Below are 19,508 nucleotides of genomic sequence, written 5' to 3'. Positions count from 1 at the left end.
CGAAATTCCATAACTCTAGGTTGCTAAGCAGGAATAAGGAGACCGAGAGTACCAGGATCTAATAGAGAAAGGGTGGATACGATGGGTTGCGTTGTAAGGACGAGCCTTCCTTCATAAGCACTCTATCTCCAACGACTTGGAAGAGCCGAACCAGCATAGGCGTCACATTCCTTTAGGCCCTTGAAATTCTCAACATCTGTGGAAAGTTTGCAGTCCATGTCCGATTCTAGTCCGAGCCTACATGATTAGCCCAGCGCCTCGAGCCCACTCAGATACTTGTAAAGGGAGATGCGAGGCATCTGACCGCTACGTTCCGTCGCTGGGTTCGGGGTCTAAATCTTCAGCTCGCCTCCGAAACTTGAAAGTCAAGGAAGTTGTGGTTTGGATGTGCTCAAAAATCTCACGGATGAGAGCTTAATGTGGAGCATCAACAAGAGTGTTGTTGCTAGGGGGCTACAGGTTGGCAGGGGAGCGAAGGTGTAAAAAGGATGACGGCAACGACGAATAGTTAGTGACCGTCTTCGGAGTGCTGTTGTACCCACAACAACACCCACGTCGGCTTTTGGTGTGAAGATATTGCGAAGACAAAAAAGGGTAGATGATCTGCATCATCGTGCTCGTTTACTTCTCTTTCGGTTGCTGAGCACCATCATTGTGAGCTTCAGACAGTGTGTTGTTTCGTGGGGAGTAGTTTTAGATGGTAGTACTAATAATCGTTAGTAAGTGAGCTTACAGTGTTCTGCTCATATACTTCGGGATGGAAGGCCGTAAGATTTGGAACTCCTACTTATTCATTTACTTGCCTCAACCCAAGATTTCTTCTTCTAGAGCATTTAGTCCGTTCTAATTCCACTTTCCTTGGCCAGCATCCTGGGTATTATAGGAATCGTTTTGGATGTCGTGGAAAACGTTCAAATGGTGCAAGCTTGAATCTACGTGATACGTAACTCTAGGATACGCTGGACCAGATGGCTTCAAGCCAACTGACATACCCAGTACCCAAACAAGACACATCTTGCCGGAAAGCACGATTTGCAGAAGCTGGTAGGTGATGAGCATCCCAAACAAGGGAACTAATAAATCGGATGTGTAGAAAGACGGGCTAACGAGAAGAGATATTCAAAGGGCTTCGCAGAGATGAAAATTAAGGGCCTGTGCGTTGCTGTACTGAGTGAATGCTGGCTAAGTCCAAGCGCTCGGCATAGGAATGAGTTCTGATGTGGACGCCGCTGAAGGTATATATTCTGGGGTATTTTCTTGAGCCTCCATGTACAATATGGGTACCGCCCCCATGTTCCTGCATACACTCCACCAACCAAATAAACCAAACCATCGCTTTCATCTGTCTAAAGGATCACCTTCTGGTGCCGCACGGGTTGGAGTCCCGATTAGGCTACAGAAAACCAATCTAATTGGCTTTTTCTTTTGCCTTTTGCTACAGTCAGGCCATTCATCCACGTGAACGCTCTCACAAGTCTGTTTTCGCGTGATCGACTATGGAAGGACAACCATGAGAGGCCGGTCAAAACGTACTCACACAGCAACTACTCCCAACCATGTCATCAGATAGCAAATCAGAAGCCACCCACCAAGCCCAACCAAAGCCCAATCAAACAACTTAGGTCGCTAGACTCACGGTGACTTCAAACCAGCCAAAAAGATGTCTCCCGACAAACTTACGTCGTCGAAACTTATGGACTTTTCCTCCAATCTTGCCCAGCTCAAGCAAGCCAAACCCAGCCGGCAGAATCCCAGAATCCCGCCACCATGGCGCTCAGAAACTGTGCCTCCCGAGAAACTCACGTCGTCAAAGCTTACAATAATCCTCTCTGCTCACAAGCAAGCCAACCCCAACCGGCAGAATCCCACTCCGGGCCCCCATCCCCATCCTGCCCACTCCCACCAGCATAACCCTCGCGCTGATCCACCTCTTGCGCCACCCAACACGGCCCTCGATTGTGCCTTGCGTGCGATTTCGATTCAGCCTCGTCCAAGGATGCCACGTTTCAGACCGTTCCAGGAGTCCTCGAATCCCTTCTAAAATCCCACATTTCACACCCTTCCAGAAATAGGCCTCGGAGAATAACCACCTGCCCGGTCGATGGATCGCATCCCATCGGCCAGGATCAGATCAAAGTCACATCCCTCAGTCGCAACAGGAATTGCGGAGCAAGGCTGAGCACTAGGCCAGCGCACAACACCACACCGCGGAACCCCACACCAGCATTGCCGCAGTCTAAGATGTTTCGAAAAGCCGTTGACGCGCTGAGGCACGTGGTGCGGAATTCCGATTAGCGGGATTGAGATAGATTAGAGAGGAGCTGGAATCGCTATCTGACGATGGACATGGAAAACGTTATGCTCCGCTATCTTTCGATATTTGACCGCATCCTGGCCACGTGGAAACGATTAAAGGGGCCACTGGGGCCTGCTAGCTGGCAGAATCAGAGTCATGTCCTCGTTCCAGAAGCGCGTAGAAGTCCTGAATCGGAGCCTGAATCGTTAGCAGGATTCTCGAAGAAACCGAGGTTGCCAGACCTTCCCAATCCCAAATCCATCTAACGCGAAAACGACAACGGCGGACTAATTCCAGTCATGATGCCAAAGCCAACAATCTCCGCCTCGTTCCATCCTCGGTGATCGCAATGGGATAGAAAAGTCATGGGAGCGGCACGGCTCAGGTGTAGTGAATCCGAACCCGACTCCCCCTAGCTGTCGTCAAACATACAGAAACCCCGCCCTTCATCATCGGGTCGTCTTGCCCCTATTCCGGCGCTACCTCGGCGTTTCATGCTCCAAAACCTTGCATCCCATCCCCCAGCCCCGACCCACCCACATGGCAAGCTGCCACGCTGCCCATGTCAGGCATGTCCACCCACTCACCGCGCCTCCCTCCACACAAGAAGAAATCCTGGGGGCCATGTTTCAGAACGACAGCCTTGTATGGCATGCACGCAATCCGATTGCTCGGATGCTCTGGCCGATGGCAAGTGCAGGGTCTCATCAGATTTTCGGGTCTCGGGCCACGCCTCTTGCTGCAGTGGACGAATCCAGTCACGAGGGGATTGGGTGAAATGCGGTCATGCGATCCTACATACCACCTACCGTGCATCATGCGACGATATGATACGGTGCAGACGCAACGCCTCATGATATGTTTGTTTGTCGAGCTATTTCTGTATGGTCCACCTCACAAAGCCGCAGAGTCTCGAAAAATTGATAATGATATAACGTGATATATAGCTTTCGAAATAGTGCAAATCTGACACGTAGTCTTCTATGTCTGGATATCGCGAATAGAATTTCCCAGTATTTCCCATCCCGTTCCCTTTCGCAAGGTATCTAGTATCCCGTAATGCCCGTCTTTTTCTTATCCCAGCGCCTTAGCAATAAGCAACGCGTAAAAGCAAAATCCAAAAAGTGGGAAGATATCCAATCCTGGGTCTAAGATCCTGCTTGTGCGACTGTAGGGAGAACGAAAAACTCCCAAAGCAGGAAAAGGAAGCAAAATACAAGAGGAACTAGACTCCTAACATGGAAAAGAAAATCGTGAACTCCCTCGCGGATTGCGCCAAAGCTATGCATGCAATGTGATTAAAAGGTGATGTGGAGGCGTGACCAAAGAAAAGGCGAGCAAAGAAAACCCATCGCAGACTCCCAATGTTCCCGTGGCCAGTCTAGCTACTTTTTTTGTTCCGACACCGGACCCTAGGATACTAAAATAAGAAAAAAAAGTCGTCGAAGGCCTCCATCGCCGGCGTTTGAGGTCTATGTTGGCTTGCAGGATGAAAGCGGATCCACGGATGGAAGAGGGTGGGTTAGACCAGGGTGGAGGATCAGGAGCGTGGAAGCATGACAGTGGCCGAGTCCTGTCATAAGCCACAATTCCTCTCAAGATCCATGGCCTTGGCCGCTTCAGCCACCGCCTGCTCCTCCTCTTCCCCCGTGAGCGTAATCACACTCTCCGTGTCCTCGTCATCATCATCCTCGTCGGAGTCCACAAGCGTGGACAGTGCCGCCTCGTCATCCGTGTCATCCTCCTCGAGGGCCCGCGCCATGGCGCTCTTGCGCTCTTCCTTCATCATCGCACTAGGTACACAGGCGACCAGTGCTACGCTGGCGCACATCCACCACGCGAGGCCGGAATAGCCAATCGTTTGCCCCGTACTCTGGATCATGCCCGAAACAGTGGGACCAAACCCCCTGCAGACGCTGGCGGAGGAGGCAGCGGCGCCGTTGAGTGTGCCCAGGACTTTCCTGCTAGGTGCAGCGGCCGCAAGCATGATGGCTAGGGAGGGAAGGCAGACGGACTGGGCCGTAACTTTCCACGCGAGGATAGCGAAGACACCTGGGAGTCGGAAGCCAGGCGGAAGAAGAATCAGGTATGGCGTGATGACGTAGAGAAGAGGATAGGTGAAAATGCCGAGCCAGAAGGTGCGAAGGGTCCCGAGGCGGGAATTGATCCAAGGGAAGACGATAAGTTGAGCAAACATTTGGTAGATTCCCTGAACGGAAAGAATCATGCCGATCGTCTTAGTAGATAGAGCGAAGCCGCCCTCAAATTTGAGTGGTAGCTGAGGTGGGACCTCAGATTCAGGAAGAGACATGAGGATCGGCATCAACTGCTCGAACGAGACTGTGTGACTGTATGACAATTAGCTAAGAAGTGCGATGAGCGCCGGGTGCACCTACAACGCAAGAAAACCGTAACCGATGATCGTCAAGCAGACCTGTCGGCTGAACGCGTTGCGCCAGCTGAGGTGCTGGACTTGCAGCTTTTCGGCTGCGCCTATCGAATATGGCGGAGGTTCCGCGAGGGAGGTTCTGGAGCTACACAGCGTAGGTGAGCTTCCAGTGCTGTGGAATGCAGCCCAGTTATCTTCGTTTAGCATCGACTGTGTCTCCTCGAAACAGGCATCCTTGTCGCTCAAGGGCTCTTCCCCGCTGCTTTTCCGGAACTTCCGTAGTAGCCACCTGCCCGCTTCGAGCCCCCGGTCTCGCTCATGCTTGATATCTTCGTGTGTCTCTTCCAAAAAGAGGAAGCCCACGACCAGCGCGAAAGCTACTACCAGTGTGCAGACCAAATTTGGGAGAAGGTACGGGTAGGAGTCGAAGACGGAGCCAGGAGAGAATATCGAAGGGTAGTTCTTGACAGGCTCCGTGAGCAGTCCGCCAAGGCCGGATCCAAAGATGGTGCTACCGAGGATTAGTCTGTGGTCTGAAGCAGGCGGTGGTGTTGCATACCCCAGACACCAGATTGAGGGCATGATCGAAAATGCGCGAGCTGTTTGCACAAAGGTTAGGTGCCTTTCTCCGAATTCGGAGCGAAGATCTTACGTCGGTGTTTTTCATTGGTGACCAGCTCTGCAACTGTGGTTTGTAGTACTGCAACGTTTCTGTGGCATGTGAGTGGTCGCTCGCTAATCGATGCAAGCAGATCATCACGTACCCGTTCAACAAGCCACCCATCGCACGCGCAAACAGCGCCATTGGCAAACTCTTTGCAAAACCAAAGAGACACATGCTCAATCCAGTTCCAAATAGCCCTCCGAGGAAACACCTCTTGCGCCCAATCTTGTCACTCAGGCGTCCCCAGAGCATGCTCGATGCACACTCGGCGAAGGCAAAGGCGGAGGTGACCATGCCAACGTACATGGCAATTTGCGCCTTGCCTTCGGTGACGTGGAAGGACTGGACCATGTAGTAGGCGTACGGGAAGATTGAGGTGAATGCAATTGGCTCGCATATCCGACATAGTGCTGGTGGAGTAAGTCAATTGAGCACTTGGAGGTGGATCAAAGCTGATAATGCTTGAAGTGGATGGAAATGGCGGGGCAGCATACCCAATATGGCCATCTGCTGGGTGGGAAACGGTGTCTTGTCCCTCATTCTGGCGGCGGCCCCGCGCTTGCGAGCCATTGAGGGCATGGTGGGTGGAAGAAGAGGAGCAGACAGAATGGAGTCAGTCAACACAGTCAGTGACGGCTGCGTAGAGGGCGGCGGCGGGAGGGTTTAGTATGAGAGCAGTAGGATGAGGGCGATTTTTCATAGGACGGTCAGGGGAGGCTCGTTTGATATTAACGCGGGCGTCACTCGAAATAAAAGTAAGGCAAGATTTCAGTGGCGCTCTGGAGGCGGTAGGCCTTGCTCCGGCGGACAAGGATGATGGCAGCGGGGAGGAGGCGGAGAATAGCGGCGACGACTGCTGTGGATCGTCGGCACGGCAGCACACTGACTGACTGACTGACTGACGGGAGTCGACAGGGCGGACGGGCAGGCATTTTGAGCACATTGGGGCGGGGACTGCTTCTGGCGGAGCAATTCACTGTGCGATGTGATAGGCGCGCGCTGGCAGGCAGGACAACCGCCGTCGCCGTGACTCCACGATGGGGCTTCGGTGACCAGCACAGGCACCCCCTGAGGTTGGGCACGGCCGGGCGTTTGGTGGGACAGAGTCTTGCGGCGTCGCTGGCGGGGCGTGACGAGGCCCGTGGCAGTGGGAAGCTAGCCGTGCAAGCTCGCCGTGCAAAGAGGCAAGGCGGGCGCGCGCAGAAGGCAGCGGAGGACGCGGAGGACAGGTCGGCCTGAAGGGTGGGATGTGCTGGAGGAGCCGTGCTGCCTGCCTGTTCCTCCAGCATTCTGCCCATGACGGCCACACGCTGCCCGCCCAGACGTCGATGAACACGACCCGGCAAACGCTCACGGGCTGCACTAGGCGGCGCTAGCCACTGCTTCCGGCTCCCCGGGTTTGGTCTCAGGACCGCGGCCAGTGCGCATCTCTCCCTGCGCAGTGATCTGCTGTGCGTCTCCCACCCAGATTCCACGCCCCCCTGGTGCAAGTTGGCAGGGCGAACCCGACTTCACCACCAACCTACCAGCCCAGAGCACCTCGGCCTGTTGCCCGCCCGCCGCAGCCGCACGGCTTCCCATCCACTTCCCCGCTGTCTCTGAACGCCGTGAAGGCGACGAGTCTGTCCACGGCGTGCTCAGGGGCGCCAGGGGCGGAGAATCGAGATGCTTCCGTGTGCGGGCGACGAGTCAGAACCTCGTGCTGGGGCAAATTGGTGCGCGATCAGCTGCGGCACGAATAGCAGCTCCAGGAGCCGCGATAGTCCCGGGCGCATCAAATGGCGGTGAATTGCGAGCGCCGCCCAGCGAGGCCGGTACAAAGGCCTCGTTCTCCCCGGCTCCCGGCAAGAGCATCCAGTGATTGGCATGGCCAGCATTGGTTCAGCACATAGCGTCGCGTCGCCACCGCTGCGGGCGGCCTGAGAGATGGACCACTCCCGCCCTAGGAGCAGGGCTGTCGAGCGCAGGGGATCCAGCCGTTGCATCATCGCCGTCGTCACAGCCATCTGCTGGCGATCCATGCCATGCCCGCGGGGCCGCGTCGCCTCAACACCACGGAGCCTTGTCGCGGGCGGGTCCACTGCGACTCAATGGCGAGGCGTGTGAGGCCGTGCTGGCACCTGGCACCGTCAATGGTGGCCGGCAGCCCGGATGCGCGCCCAAAGGGCCATCAGCTGACTCTTTTCACTGGTGCGTCGTTGAACGGAACGTGGGTCCGGGAGGCCTTCCGTCGCGTGTCGAAGGCTGGGCGAGTCGCCGCCGCTCTCGGGTTGCCGACGCTGGCCATGTAGCGGAAGGGTGGGAAGGGAAGGGTGGAAGGGTCCAACGGCCGTGGTGGAGCGTCACAGCGTGGTGTCTGATGTGCAAACCCTGTCCCTGCACCCAAGGGCGGTGAGGGAGGATTTAGGGCTGGCGGGGCTGCCAATTGGCCCAAGTGGCTTGCATATTCCCACGCGAGATTGACACGATGGACAGGGGCACGCTGCGCGTTGCGACGGCCGGCCTGCGCAGCGGCCTCCCAGCGCCTCCATGTGCCGTGCAGCATCCGGCTCCTTTGACGCTGATTGCTGCGCTGCGAGCGACGCCGCCGCGCCCTGGGGCGCCCCGACAACGCCCTGCGAGCCAGCTCCGCCGTTGCGACCAGCGTCCGGGGCTCCTGGCAAGTGGGCTCCAGGCGGTGACAAGTGCGCTCGAAGCGGCCAGGCGAACCAGTTGCCCGCGTCGTGAACTGAGCAGGTGACCTGTCGCCGTCCCGGGATCGTGGGTCAGATTTCTCCGATTGATCTCCCACTCCAATTCGGACGTCACCCTCAGCCCAGCCGCGGCCCACCTGGCCACCCACAGCCTGTGCAGGGTGGCAGCAGCGCGCACGAAATGCTGCTGACCGCCGCCGTGATTGCCTTAGGCTACTGTGGACACCGTTGCCCGACGCTGCGATGCCGTGAGAGGCAGTGGTGCCAGCGCATTTTCGTGGTCGCACAGCGTTTTCTGGGTCCGCTCGCTGCTGTTGTGACACCATCGGCATCCTGTTCGAGCCCGAGACACAGGAAGGCCGCCGTTTACGGCGCTGGAGACGTTCCAATGGACCACCGGCATGCCGCACGCCGTCCGCACCGTTATCGCTCCCAGCCCAGCGGCCCGCCGTGCAACCGGACCGGGCCCAAGTGGATGGCAGCAGTCTCGATATAAATTGGCGAATGCTCGTGTGCCCGGGTGCTCTGGCTTCTCCCGCGCTTCGATGACTGGACTGTCGCATTCCCACCCCTCGCTCCACTTCCTTGGGTCTGCCGGTGAAGCCGGGGCGTACAGAGTGCAGTCAGGCTGGATTGGAATCCTTTGTGCGCGCCCGTCTGACTGCTCTGGCGCGCTGTCGGATCCTTCCCCGAGGACGCAGTGAGTGTCGTGGTCCCAATCGAGTGCTGGCAGGTCTGTCCGTGACCCTACGCTGGATACATTGAATCTGACTCCACGTGTAACGCTGCATCATTAGCAGCAATCTAGAGCTTACCACAAGGCAGGTGCTGCCCGTCGCTGCCCGATCTGCCATGCCACAGATCAGACTATGTTTCGGATTGAACGGGGACCAAGAATGACGCCATCATGGTGCTCACAGTGCGAGGCTGCGATCGTGAGACTTTTGGTGTTTTATGGGGACGAGTATCGCCTACTCTTAGCGGCCAATCATCGCGTCGCCCGCCGGCTAGCGCTTTCTCAACCCCTCCGCTGGACATCGTGGAAGTGGACCGTCGCGACTCAACGATATGCCTGTACCCGACCCCCACCCGACATTGCTGTCATTCCGGAAGCAAAACTTGCTAGTCGAGTTGTAAGTCAGTCCCATTCGTGGCGTGCTGGATCTGAATGTGCCCAGTTCCAGGCTGCGCGTAGCTCGTTTGGACGGCGTTTTCGTGAGCATCACGCCAGGCGATCCAACGCTCTGGGTAGGTGTCATATTCGTTCGGAAAGGTATGTATTTTTGTGCGCTGTGGAGCTCTTGGAGTGCGAATTCCCAGCACGAACCCACGACTTCGGAGTTTGGCCGAGAAATCTGCAGCACTCAAGTTCTCAGACCACATTAGCTGACGCTCTCTTGTGTAGGGCCATATTCGCCAGCTGTTCTGCGATTCCAGATATCGTTTCCCACTACGTATCCTGCATTGCCACCACTGGTGACCTTCTCGACCGATGTTTTCCACCCTCTTCTGACCCCGTTGACGACCTACACCTACACGACTGGATCGTCGGACACGGACACTGTAAGCGCTACCGACGAGGAGAGACTGCCCCCGGGCGGCTTCAGCCTGCGCCATGGCTTCCCACATTGGTTTGGGCGGGCGCGGAGGAGTGCAGCCAGCTCGCGGAACGTCAGTGGGTCCGGCGTGGGGACTCCTTCAAGGAGCGAAACACCAGTCGTGAGCGAGTCAAAGGGCGATAATGCGGCTGCAGGAGGCTCGTCCCTGCCGGTGGCACCTCGCGGAGGTGTGCCGGTAGCTGCAATACTAAGATACGTCCAGTCGACGTTCAGCGACGAGGCGATACTGGATTCCATACCACTAGAAGCTGCTGCGAACCCAGGCGCGTACCATGCATGGCGGACGTACCGAGCGGACTTCTTGCAATCAAATATCACGCCACCGCCGACGTCCCCATCTGCAGAGTCTAATACAGGTAGCGTCGGAAGCGGTGGTCGGTCAGGGGACGCGGTAGGTGCGGCTCGGGCACGGCGACCGGGAGAGTGGAACTGGGAGGGCGTCTGGGAGGAGCGTGTGAGAAAGGCGGTCAGAGCAAGCCTCTCTGAACCCGTCCTTTACGGAGGCTTGGGTGGAGGCGAAGACATGGTAGTACAGATCTCAATCCCGTGACTTTTGGCAGTGGACTGATCTTGAACAGATTCGCTTTCTGGATGCAGATGATGAAAGCATCACAAAGATGACGAGGCAAATGCAGGCACTCGTTGCGGTTTCGAGTGAGACCTGAAACAGCGTAAACCCTGGCCTGCACAACAGCCATTACCACTGATGTTCGATAAATGAAACATTGACCATGATGACAGCCATTGAAACAGAAAGAGTAGACGTGCATATGGTGATGGCCCTGGGTGTTGTAAACGACGATGTAGATTTTGGTGACTTGGAGCTTCCCGACGTCAAGATAAGGCTGAAATCTAGTGCGGCAAGAGCCGTAGCTTCCACGATGGGCAGCCATCGCTTTCCGGTCCCAATACTGATAATCACTGCTGCCATTCGTTCCATCATCTGTTTTCACCCAGGCCACAGCAAGGTTCAATATCCCACCTCCTTGCTCCCATTACTGAGCCTCCGTCGGCCATGACCCCACTCGCACATTCGAACGCCCAAGAGGACAAAAGTCACGCTCTGCTTTTTCTGTCTGTTGCTCTCTTCGTATTCCTCGTCTGCTGCGCTGTTTTCGTTGCTATTAAGCTTCACGCCGTCAGGAGACAGGCTCCACGGCGTTCGTCTTCGGAAATACTTCGAGCTGAGAATCCTCGGGGCACTCCATCCACCAGAAGCCGCCGTTCGTCAGACAGCCAGTGGACCGATACGACCTCTTCACTTAGTCAAGAAGCCCTGCTTAACTAGGCTCGAAGCGGCTAGTCTCTGCTTGAACGACCAATCATGATACTCCATTCCAGTCCTCATCAACTACAGCCTCAACCTCTCCACTTCGTCAAGCAGACGCCTGCGAGAAGACTCACACGACGCCCTGCGCCTCGCAGGCCATCGGGGTTGCATTCGTATCAACAAAAAGCATCTCAATTCGGGCCGACCACATCCAGTCGGGCTTCGCCAGCGTTCTCGGTCCCATCTCCTATCAATGCATCTGGTGTGATCACGGCTGCGAAGCGCACCGCGTTCGGACTCGAAGCACAAGATATCATCAGCCAGAAGCCTAGCGACACCCCGCTCAAGGTTCGCAAAGTACGAGGCCGTGGAGCATCTGGATCCGACTCAGCCCAAAGCATTGCCAGCAACTCTTCTTACGTAAACCGTAGCAATCCTATAACATCTTACACAGGCCAGGAGGCTGACGCGATATCTGTAAACCGATCGATACAGTGTCTCCCGAGGTCCTCGAGTGTTTCCTTGGAGAACGTCAACCCCGGTCTACATAGCCAAGCAGTACAATCTGCCAGTTCGCTGGGGGAACGAGCAATTATAGCAGCTGGTGGTCAGATCACCCCAAAGCAGATCAAAAGTTCGCCAAGAATAACTCCAAAAAGACGCACATCAACAAAAAGGAGAGTCCTCACGAAAATGTTTGGAGGCTTTCAGACAAAATCGAAGACTCCACCTCGGCAGCGAAGCGGTCAATCTGAAAGCAGTCTATTTCGTAGGCTTTCGGGCAGAAGCGAATCCACTGACACCTCGCGTTCCAAGAGTCCCGCGACCGTTGCTCCATCCACCGAAACACTAATAACCAGCCAGTCGACTTACAATCTACTCGAGAGGTACTTCCTCTCCCCAACGCACAGTCATGATAAGGATCACAGTGTCAATGGGTCCTTCCGATAACGACTAACTCTTGACCTTCGTTCTTACTACGGCAACACATCGTAATAGTTGAATTCATGTTAACATAACTTTCAGTCCGCAGACACCGAGAAGCGACCGCGTTACTTCCGCACCTCCCCCTTCTCCTTCGACCTCAAGTGAGGTCGGATTGCCAAACGCTGGCACTTCTTCACAATCTGTTCTTCCTCTCATCAAGCCTGAATACCCGCCTCTACTGCATTTGGAGCTGAATTTCATTGCTGAGGTGGAGAGCCTTGATTGCAAGAGCGAGAGAAAAATATGGGTAGCTATAGAGGGCAGGGGAGCAGCTGACCCGCCAATCTCTGGGACCAGGAAAAGACAGCTCGGACTGGATGTTGTCATAGTCATTGACAATTCGTAAGTTGGATCTTTCTCTCTGAGCTTTGTTTTGCGTGAGATAACATCGCCAACATCTGCAGTCATACCTCCTCCCAAGAATGTCTCGACAACGCACACAAGAATGTCATTCTTCTAGCAGAGCTGTTGAACCGTCCCAACGATCGACTCGCGGTATTTTGCACGCATTGTCAACACCAGGTCCAGGATTCCGAAAATCTTACCGGATGTCACTTGCACCCCCTACAGGAGCCGTGTGTACAATCCTTGAGAGAGGAGCTACAATCCATCAAAGACCGTCCAATACTGCCCTTCCGACAGTCCCCGCCACTTGACGAGGCTGTTGGTGCTGCTATACGAGTTCTCTCTCAGTCAGCTAGCTCAAGAAGAGAATCATTGCGGGACGGAGCAACTCATGTTTTTGTGTTCTCTGCCACACCTGCGGATTGCCTTCACATAATTCCAGACTTCCCATTTGTTCACATTCACCTTGTTAACCCAAGCTCGATTCCATTTCCCATCCAGCAAGCGTCACTAGGAGCCTGGACAATGTCAACGCTTATCACCGAATTAGACAACTGGAGCGTCTTGAATGTGGACGCCTACGAGGACGTTTCAGATCGGCTGCGACAGACCATCCTCCATGCAAGAAACGGTGCTGTTGTAGGCAATTTGACAGATATCAAGATAAAGATTACACAGAAGCCAGGGTGTGGTCAAGAAGGAGTCATCGGAGAATCATTCAAGGCTGTCGTCAGACATGATCAGAGATTTACCTTAGTTGTTCGCCTCAGGGTGGCTATGGCCTCAACGGGAACACCACTACCTCAGGCCTCACCTGACCCAAAAGAAAAAGCACGGCCTAGGCTCGAAGATGCCATGGCTGAGTTAGAATCGTGTCTTGGAGAGGTCGAGGTGCCCCTTTTCACCGTCCAAGCCACCTATCGACACTCCCTCTTGCCAGAAAACAGTTTCATAGTCACAGAAAAAACTTGCAAGATCCTCAAGACCGATAGCACCGCTATTTGGAGTTTGCCAGCCACCGCTACCACCTCACCACAAGCCGACAACGCAAAAACGGAGCTTTACAAGCGCCTGGCATTCTTCATAGCAACCAGAAGCACCCCAAAAGAAGCACTCAAAGAGTTTGACACCTTCTTCAAACACGTCCATCATGTCGCCGCTTGTCCAGAGTTTGTCAGCTCCGTCCGCAACGAGCTCCACCACCAGATTTTGGTCATTTCCTATCGCGCAAGCATCGCGTCATCGACAAAGTCGTCCTCGACCACTTTCGAAAATCCTTTCCCCTGCCTTGGCCGCTTCTCCTTCGAGGCAAACGAAAAACAGCAAAACTACGTACTCGGCCTGGAACTCTCCCGGTATCGCTCCGCCTCAGACTCTCCAGCGACAGTTATCCACCAACGTACGACAGAGCGCATTACCGAGCATACCGAGCCGGATTCTTCCGTAGATGAGGCGGCACAGATCTGGAGGCATATGCGCAGAGACTCAAAGAGCCGACGCCGGCTACGAAATGGGTCGCATGAGAGTCTTGAACGAATGCAGTCTGCGGACGATCATCTGAGGGAGCTGAGGAAGAAGGCGATTCAGAATAAGAGGAGCATTGGTGCGGATACGCTCAGGAGCTTGAGTATGGCGTTGACGATTCCTACGACACCGGAGAGTGGGGGATCTGTACCCTGGCTTTGAAAGGAGGAAGACTCAGGTATCAGAATCGCATGACCCTATTCCAATAACTTTAGTGTATCGGATGTTTCTCTTGGAGAAACATTCGCCTTAGGCTTCCATCGCTGGAAAACATAGGTAAGTATTATTTTCCCATTGTTTGCCAGACGGTATCCGCGGGTGGAAGCTATGACATGCGGGTCGTATACCACAGAGCATAAAGAGACTCGACATCATGTCCCATCATGGAACCTTTCCATACTATCAACTGGCTCAAGAAGGGTACATCCTACCCTCAATACATACGTTGTTTAGTAAGCTTCTTCCGCTATCATAAATGATGGCACTTTTCAGTTCTATTCGTGCTGTACTGAACGTATGAGTACTTCCCAACTCTACGAGACGTTTCCTCGACATTGCTTGTCTCGAACGATCCGCAACTAGCGGTTTGACTTTTTAGCTATACAAACCGCAGTCATATCTAGCTTAAATACATAGTCTGCTCTCACCTTCCTTTCAGTCACAAGCTTGACAGACAGCCCTCTTTCCGTCTTCTTATCTTAACCACAACACCTTATGCGCAAATCAGCCACCATGCCCGACTCTAACCCTTCCGCCAATCCTTCTCCGAGTGACACATTGAAAAATGATCTTTCTACCAAGGACCCCGGAACCCCCAAACCGGAGCGTACACTATCAGAGAGACCTGCTCCCGCCCCCTCCCCTAGATTCGAAACGAAAGCTACGCCGAAGAATGGAACAAATGATGCACCGATAGACGTCGAGACGCCGGCACCCGATACCCCTAGTAGTGCCCTGCAGTCTGTCGCCGATCGAGCTGCTACGCCGCATCCGAGCAAGCACGACAACTCGCCGCCGTCAGCGGAAGAGAAGAGAAAGCATAAGACGATGCGAATGGGTTCTCCGAGCGCGAGCGTGAGCGCGAAGGATGATAGAGTGGGAGGGGACCCATTCGTCGACACGAAAGATGGTGAAGGCCAGCAAATTATGGAGAGTAGTGCAGAAACTGGTCCTGCATCAGGCACCCCAATCGGAGAAAAAATTGATTTAAACGCTTTGCAAGTTCACATGCAATCCACAATCGACAAATTCCTCCCCAAGAAATCCGGGCAAATCTCCGATATTACTGCTTTCCAAGTAGCAACTCGTATCCGAGTTGTTTGTGTAGATCTGCACTTGACGCAAGAGGAGGCTGTCACGGCCGCTCCAGAACTATTGCGGATGCCCCAACCCGCTTCACCGATCCAGACATCCACTCCGCCAGCTCCTGTACTACCCTAAGGTAGTGGAGAGACGGGTCGTAGGAATGCAGAGGGTCCGGGCGGTGCGTTGCCATCGCCTGCTCCTCAGAAGACAACCATGCGTAGTTCCTTTGGAGGACTAAAGCAAGTTGGACGACTCAGTCATGGAACACCTCCGCCAGCATCTCCTGCCGCCAACACTCTTGCAGCAACCTCACCGAGGCCGCCGCGTGCTGACATTTCGATACTACGACAGTACGTTCCGGGTTTTGGGCAGGCCGCTCCTGGTGGGGCCGTCACACTCCCTGTCTCTGGAACCGCGCAGAACACGATCCCTGACACAAATTCTATGCTCACTAGCGTATCTGAGTATAAAGTTAGTCCAACTGGTACACCTGCCCGAAAGAAATCAAAAGCGGGAGCAGACTCTTACGCCGCGTCGGCGTCAGAAAGTTCCAGAAGGTCTTTGGAGTCTAGGACCCGCTCCAATACACCTGCAGCTGTCCAAAGCACGCCTATTGCTCTTGAAACTGAGAAGGATGAGAAAGCGGAGAGCGAGGATGCGTCGCAGCATCCGGAAGCGGGAGCGGTAGCTGTGAATGTGAAGAAGGAGGATGTTCCCCAGGTTAAGAAAGAAGACTCTGATGGAAAGGGGGCTTGAGAGGACGGTTCTACAGCATGGAAGGAAAGGCGCTAAAACGAATTTGAAATGATCGTGGTTTGACATAGCTTTAGGATCACGGGAGTATCTCTTGAATGACTACGACGCGTGAACGCTTTCCAATTCTCACCGGATGGTTTCTGTAGGTACATGATAGTAGTAGCAAGCTAACAGTTGGTTTGGGACGTGTGAACCGTGCTTTTTTTTTGGCTTGAAATAATCCTACGCTTGCTCATCCTTTGAACTAACCTTGACTTCATCTTGTTTGGTGTCACCCTTTCCAATCAGTCCAGTCGGTGGACCTAACTCTCACGATGTCCGACAACACTCCTTCAGAAGATAAATGCAAACGGCCCCAGGAACCAAGCCCACCGACTGCGAGCGGGAGTGGAACATCGGGAAGAACACCATCAGGACGCACGACTCGGCCATCAGGGCCTACAACTCAGCCACGCCCAACACGTGTTGATAGGCAACCAAGACCTCCTCCAAGACCAGCACCTGCCGAAAGGCCAGCAAGGAAACAAAATCCCCATCGCCAGTTCGACACACCAATGGACAATGCAACTGAAGCAGAGAGAAGCAACGAGCACTGGACCCAGCTCGGCTGCGCCGCCGGCACTTGATGGTGCGGGAAGAATGGAAAAGCGATCGAGGAACAGTGAGGATGCGGAGGCGTCTTTTCAACGATTCCTGGCCTCGGTACAGCCTTGTCTGGCTTCAATGGCATCGGCAGGCCAGACGCAGGAGGAGGGGTCGCACCACGATGAGGGCGAGGAGGTGGAGGACATGGAGGACGCTTACTGAAGGAATCTGGCGGCAATGAATGGATGAAATACGGATGTAACGGGCAAAGATTGAGAGGTCTCGATAAGACAATGGGACTACAGTCCTGCGACATAGGTTTGGGCCCCCTCTCACCACTCCTTGGGGTGCCCCTATGGGCTTTCAGAACTCTGAACACGAAGTCAACGACAACACAGTGGAGACTGGGCAGCCTTTTGACGGGCCGGCTACATGCTAGCTGGGCAACTCCTTACGGTGCTACCGAGCGATCAAGAGTGGAACTCGTGCAGTGGTATATCCGGGTGCCCAGACTTATGACCTAGTACTGTAAATGAAGTAGGATATCGACAGGACTTTAGGTCAGTGAAGGGTAGAAATGCAAAATAAACTTACCGCATCTTGAATGAAGCTAGAATCTACCGGGACCCCTTAATTATGTACTGCTTGTCTACATGATGAAAGAGCATCATAGACGCAAAAACAATGTTTGAGGAGCAAGGGCGCTATTCACCTTGTTGCTACTGAGGAGCGTGAATGAACGGGCCGTCTCAGGGCAGCACACTCTCATCGTACACTTTTTGCGGAGCTGGATGCACCTCCACCACGGCACTTTCGTGGTAGTAGCAGGCTCTATAGTGTCAGTCTAAGAATTGGTGATCATATTCTAAATCTTCTTCTAGGTAGACACTTACCCTAGGTCCATGTACACTAGGCTGGCACTGCTTGAGGCCCCCTGGCACGTTATCATGATTTAGGAAACATCAGGTGTCACACGTTTGATGACTTTTCGGACCACCTCAGACGGAGTTATAGGAGACTGCCACTCTATGTTCAATGAAGCCTGACTGTCCATAAAGATTCCGAGCTTGGGCCGCATGTATTCTATATGTTTAGGTATCTACACTTAGGTCCTGGCTTGTGCGCCTACAAAGCCGAAAAGTGTACGCCGAGAGTGTACTGCCTAGAACTGCCCGGTGAATGAAAGTCATCGAGAGAAGAAAACGACTTTTGATGAGGCAATTTAGAAAAAGTGGATAAGATCCTTGGGATGTAGTGCACTCGTATGAAGCGTCCTTAGCTTATTTGTTGATCGGAAAGTACCTGAAATTCTAATGTGAGGCAGATGAGATGATGTTGAAACGGAGGAAGTTGGCATCTAGGGCATCGGGCCGGCTGAGCTCTTGGCACCGAGGCTCATCCCGATGACAGTCCGTTCGCGATACACTCCTCGGTACCTTTGTAACTTCTTCAACTAGTCCGCGGACACTTTCACTCAATCAAATCTGCCTTTTCTACCGACAACGTACAATACAACCTCCACTTGTTCTCATTCCCTCAGCTTCCCTCGCCTGCCTTGCATCCACCGCCTCGAATTCCCTTATTGGCACGAGAACCCCGCCGCCACCTGCACTTCACCACTTTGGGACCTATAAAGCTTCGCCCAACTTCCTTCCCCAGACATACAAACCGGCTCCCCTCTTTTCACACCACTAGGATACCACACTTCCACACAACAACCAGCTTAGGTGCTCGATCCCCGATTCGAGACGAGCTTCGCATACAAACAAACACAGGCGTGGGGCATGGCAAGCTCGTCCGCGGCCGCCGGGCTGCTAGGCCGGCAGCTGAAGCAGATGCAGGGGGACAAGGACATTCCAGGCATCAGCTGTGGATTGGTGGACAGTAACGTCTTTGAGTGGGAGGTCATGCTCATGATCAACGACGAGTGCAAGTTCTATGGAGGTCAGTGCTCTATACATTTCTCACAACTCGCGACGGACTTTGCCCGACGAAAGGAAGGCATCGAAGGCATAGGACATAGAGCTGAGAGTATCAAGACTGAGGACTGAAACAGGAGGATTCTTCCGCGCTCGCCTGACCTTCCCTAAGGAATACCCGCTCCTGCCCCCCAAGATGAAGTTCGAGACACCAATCTTCCACCCTAATAGTACGTATTCACCTCTCATAACATTCCTTAGCTCGAACTCCTATTGACACCGCTCGCTCAATCAGTCTACAAATCCGGTGAAGTGTGCATTAGCATCTTGCACCCACCAGAGGAAGATAAATATGGCTACGAGTCAGCCGCCGAACGATGGTCCCCAGTTCAGACCCCGGAATCCATCCTGCTATCCGTTATCAGCATGCTCTCGTCACCCAACGACGAAAGCCCAGCGAATGTCGAGGCCGCGACACTGTGGAGAGACGACCCGAAGGAGTTCAAGAAGCGTGTGAGGAAGTGTGTGAGGGATAGCTTGGAAGAGGGCATGTAGGGGAATTAGAGTAGTGGAGTCGTCGAGTCTTCGGACTCAGATGTAGAAGGGTTGCGAAGGCTGTTGATAGGCGGGATTGGGCAACGACTTAATGACATTACGATGTCAGACTCTTGTTCACGACTTCTGGGAGTTTTGGACTGCATTTTACAACACCAAATTTTTGGTTGTCTTTGAGCCTTGCATTGCTTTCGGTTTGCATGGTTTGGCTTATGGCATTGGTACACTGGTATTTTGGTTACTCATCTCCAAATATGGAGAACGCCACTAGGCCAAATTGCAACTAAACCTTCTGGTCATCCCTTCCGAGCAACAACGGAAGTGCTTTACGGCGAGCTCCCAAGTACAGGACACACTATGATGGCATGAATCCAGCATTCGGGTCCAGCAATCACTAACAAAGCTGATTTCGTCTCTGCAGATCATACTAAGAAGTCTAAAATGGTCCCAAAAGTCAAGCGTAGTCTCAATTCTCACGATATCGATCTCGTTTCGATCTAGAAGCCTCAAGAATCCCCCGCCTCTATCCAACATACAACCACAACACTCAAAAAGGCATTCCGCTAAATAATCTTCAGCCCGAGCTATCCCTATCCCAAAG

At 53.9% G+C, this 19,508-nt stretch overlaps 8 protein-coding genes across 8 annotated transcripts; 6 read left to right on the top strand and 2 right to left on the bottom strand.

Annotated features, from left to right (window-relative positions):
* The first annotated feature begins 1,501 nt into the window (after positions 1-1,501).
* Positions 1,502-2,190, top strand: BDZ99DRAFT_271807 (uncharacterized protein). Its single transcript, XM_033713895.1, has one exon. It carries the CDS (start codon positions 1,661-1,663, stop codon positions 2,039-2,041), a length of 381 nt encoding a protein of 126 aa, XP_033579642.1. The 5' UTR covers positions 1,502-1,660; the 3' UTR covers positions 2,042-2,190.
* Positions 2,191-3,872: 1,682 nt separating this feature from the next.
* BDZ99DRAFT_518491 (MFS general substrate transporter) lies at positions 3,873-5,928 on the bottom strand (the record flags this gene model as incomplete). Its single annotated transcript, XM_033725295.1, has 6 exons — positions 3,873-4,644; positions 4,693-5,196; positions 5,245-5,284; positions 5,338-5,396; positions 5,450-5,759; positions 5,844-5,928. 6 exons carry the CDS (start codon positions 5,926-5,928, stop codon positions 3,873-3,875), a joined length of 1,770 nt encoding a protein of 589 aa, XP_033579641.1.
* Positions 5,929-7,519: 1,591 nt separating this feature from the next.
* Positions 7,520-8,374, bottom strand: BDZ99DRAFT_518490 (uncharacterized protein; the record flags this gene model as incomplete). The annotated part of the gene is made up of 1 exon (XM_033725294.1): positions 7,520-8,374. The coding sequence occupies one exon, from the start codon at positions 8,372-8,374 to the stop codon at positions 7,520-7,522; it is 855 nt and encodes a 284-aa protein (XP_033579640.1).
* A 736-nt stretch (positions 8,375-9,110) lies between these two features.
* On the top strand, positions 9,111-10,326 carry BDZ99DRAFT_518489 (uncharacterized protein; the record flags this gene model as incomplete). Its single annotated transcript, XM_033725293.1, has 4 exons — positions 9,111-9,175; positions 9,221-9,315; positions 9,448-10,190; positions 10,240-10,326. 4 exons carry the CDS (start codon positions 9,111-9,113, stop codon positions 10,324-10,326), a joined length of 990 nt encoding a protein of 329 aa, XP_033579639.1.
* Positions 10,327-10,893: 567 nt separating this feature from the next.
* BDZ99DRAFT_497039 (uncharacterized protein) lies at positions 10,894-14,430 on the top strand. The gene is made up of 4 exons (XM_033723481.1): positions 10,894-11,818; positions 11,958-12,260; positions 12,323-14,239; positions 14,309-14,430. The coding sequence occupies exons 1-3, from the start codon at positions 10,986-10,988 to the stop codon at positions 13,947-13,949; spliced, it is 2,763 nt and encodes a 920-aa protein (XP_033579638.1). The 5' UTR covers positions 10,894-10,985; the 3' UTR covers positions 13,950-14,239; positions 14,309-14,430.
* Positions 14,431-14,519: 89 nt separating this feature from the next.
* Positions 14,520-15,344, top strand: BDZ99DRAFT_569313 (uncharacterized protein; the record flags this gene model as incomplete). The annotated part of the gene is made up of 1 exon (XM_033727869.1): positions 14,520-15,344. The coding sequence occupies one exon, from the start codon at positions 14,520-14,522 to the stop codon at positions 15,225-15,227; it is 708 nt and encodes a 235-aa protein (XP_033579637.1). The 3' UTR covers positions 15,228-15,344.
* BDZ99DRAFT_569312 (uncharacterized protein) lies at positions 15,306-16,655 on the top strand (the record flags this gene model as incomplete). The annotated part of the gene is made up of 2 exons (XM_033727868.1): positions 15,306-15,812; positions 16,185-16,655. The coding sequence occupies 2 exons, from the start codon at positions 15,306-15,308 to the stop codon at positions 16,653-16,655; spliced, it is 978 nt and encodes a 325-aa protein (XP_033579636.1).
* A 1,219-nt stretch (positions 16,656-17,874) lies between these two features.
* Positions 17,875-19,384, top strand: BDZ99DRAFT_461323 (ubiquitin-conjugating enzyme). The gene is made up of 3 exons (XM_033719602.1): positions 17,875-18,377; positions 18,490-18,582; positions 18,648-19,384. Exons 1-3 carry the CDS (start codon positions 18,218-18,220, stop codon positions 18,905-18,907), a joined length of 513 nt encoding a protein of 170 aa, XP_033579635.1. The 5' UTR covers positions 17,875-18,217; the 3' UTR covers positions 18,908-19,384.
* Positions 19,385-19,508: the final 124 nt, after the last annotated feature.

This window comes from Mytilinidion resinicola (assembly GCF_010093595.1).
Source record: "Mytilinidion resinicola strain CBS 304.34 unplaced genomic scaffold BDZ99scaffold_6, whole genome shotgun sequence".
NCBI classification, from domain to species: Eukaryota; Fungi; Ascomycota; class Dothideomycetes; order Mytilinidiales; family Mytilinidiaceae; genus Mytilinidion; species Mytilinidion resinicola.
The sequence above is the reverse complement of the archived record's forward strand: the minus strand, read 5'-3'. Positions and strand labels throughout refer to the sequence as shown.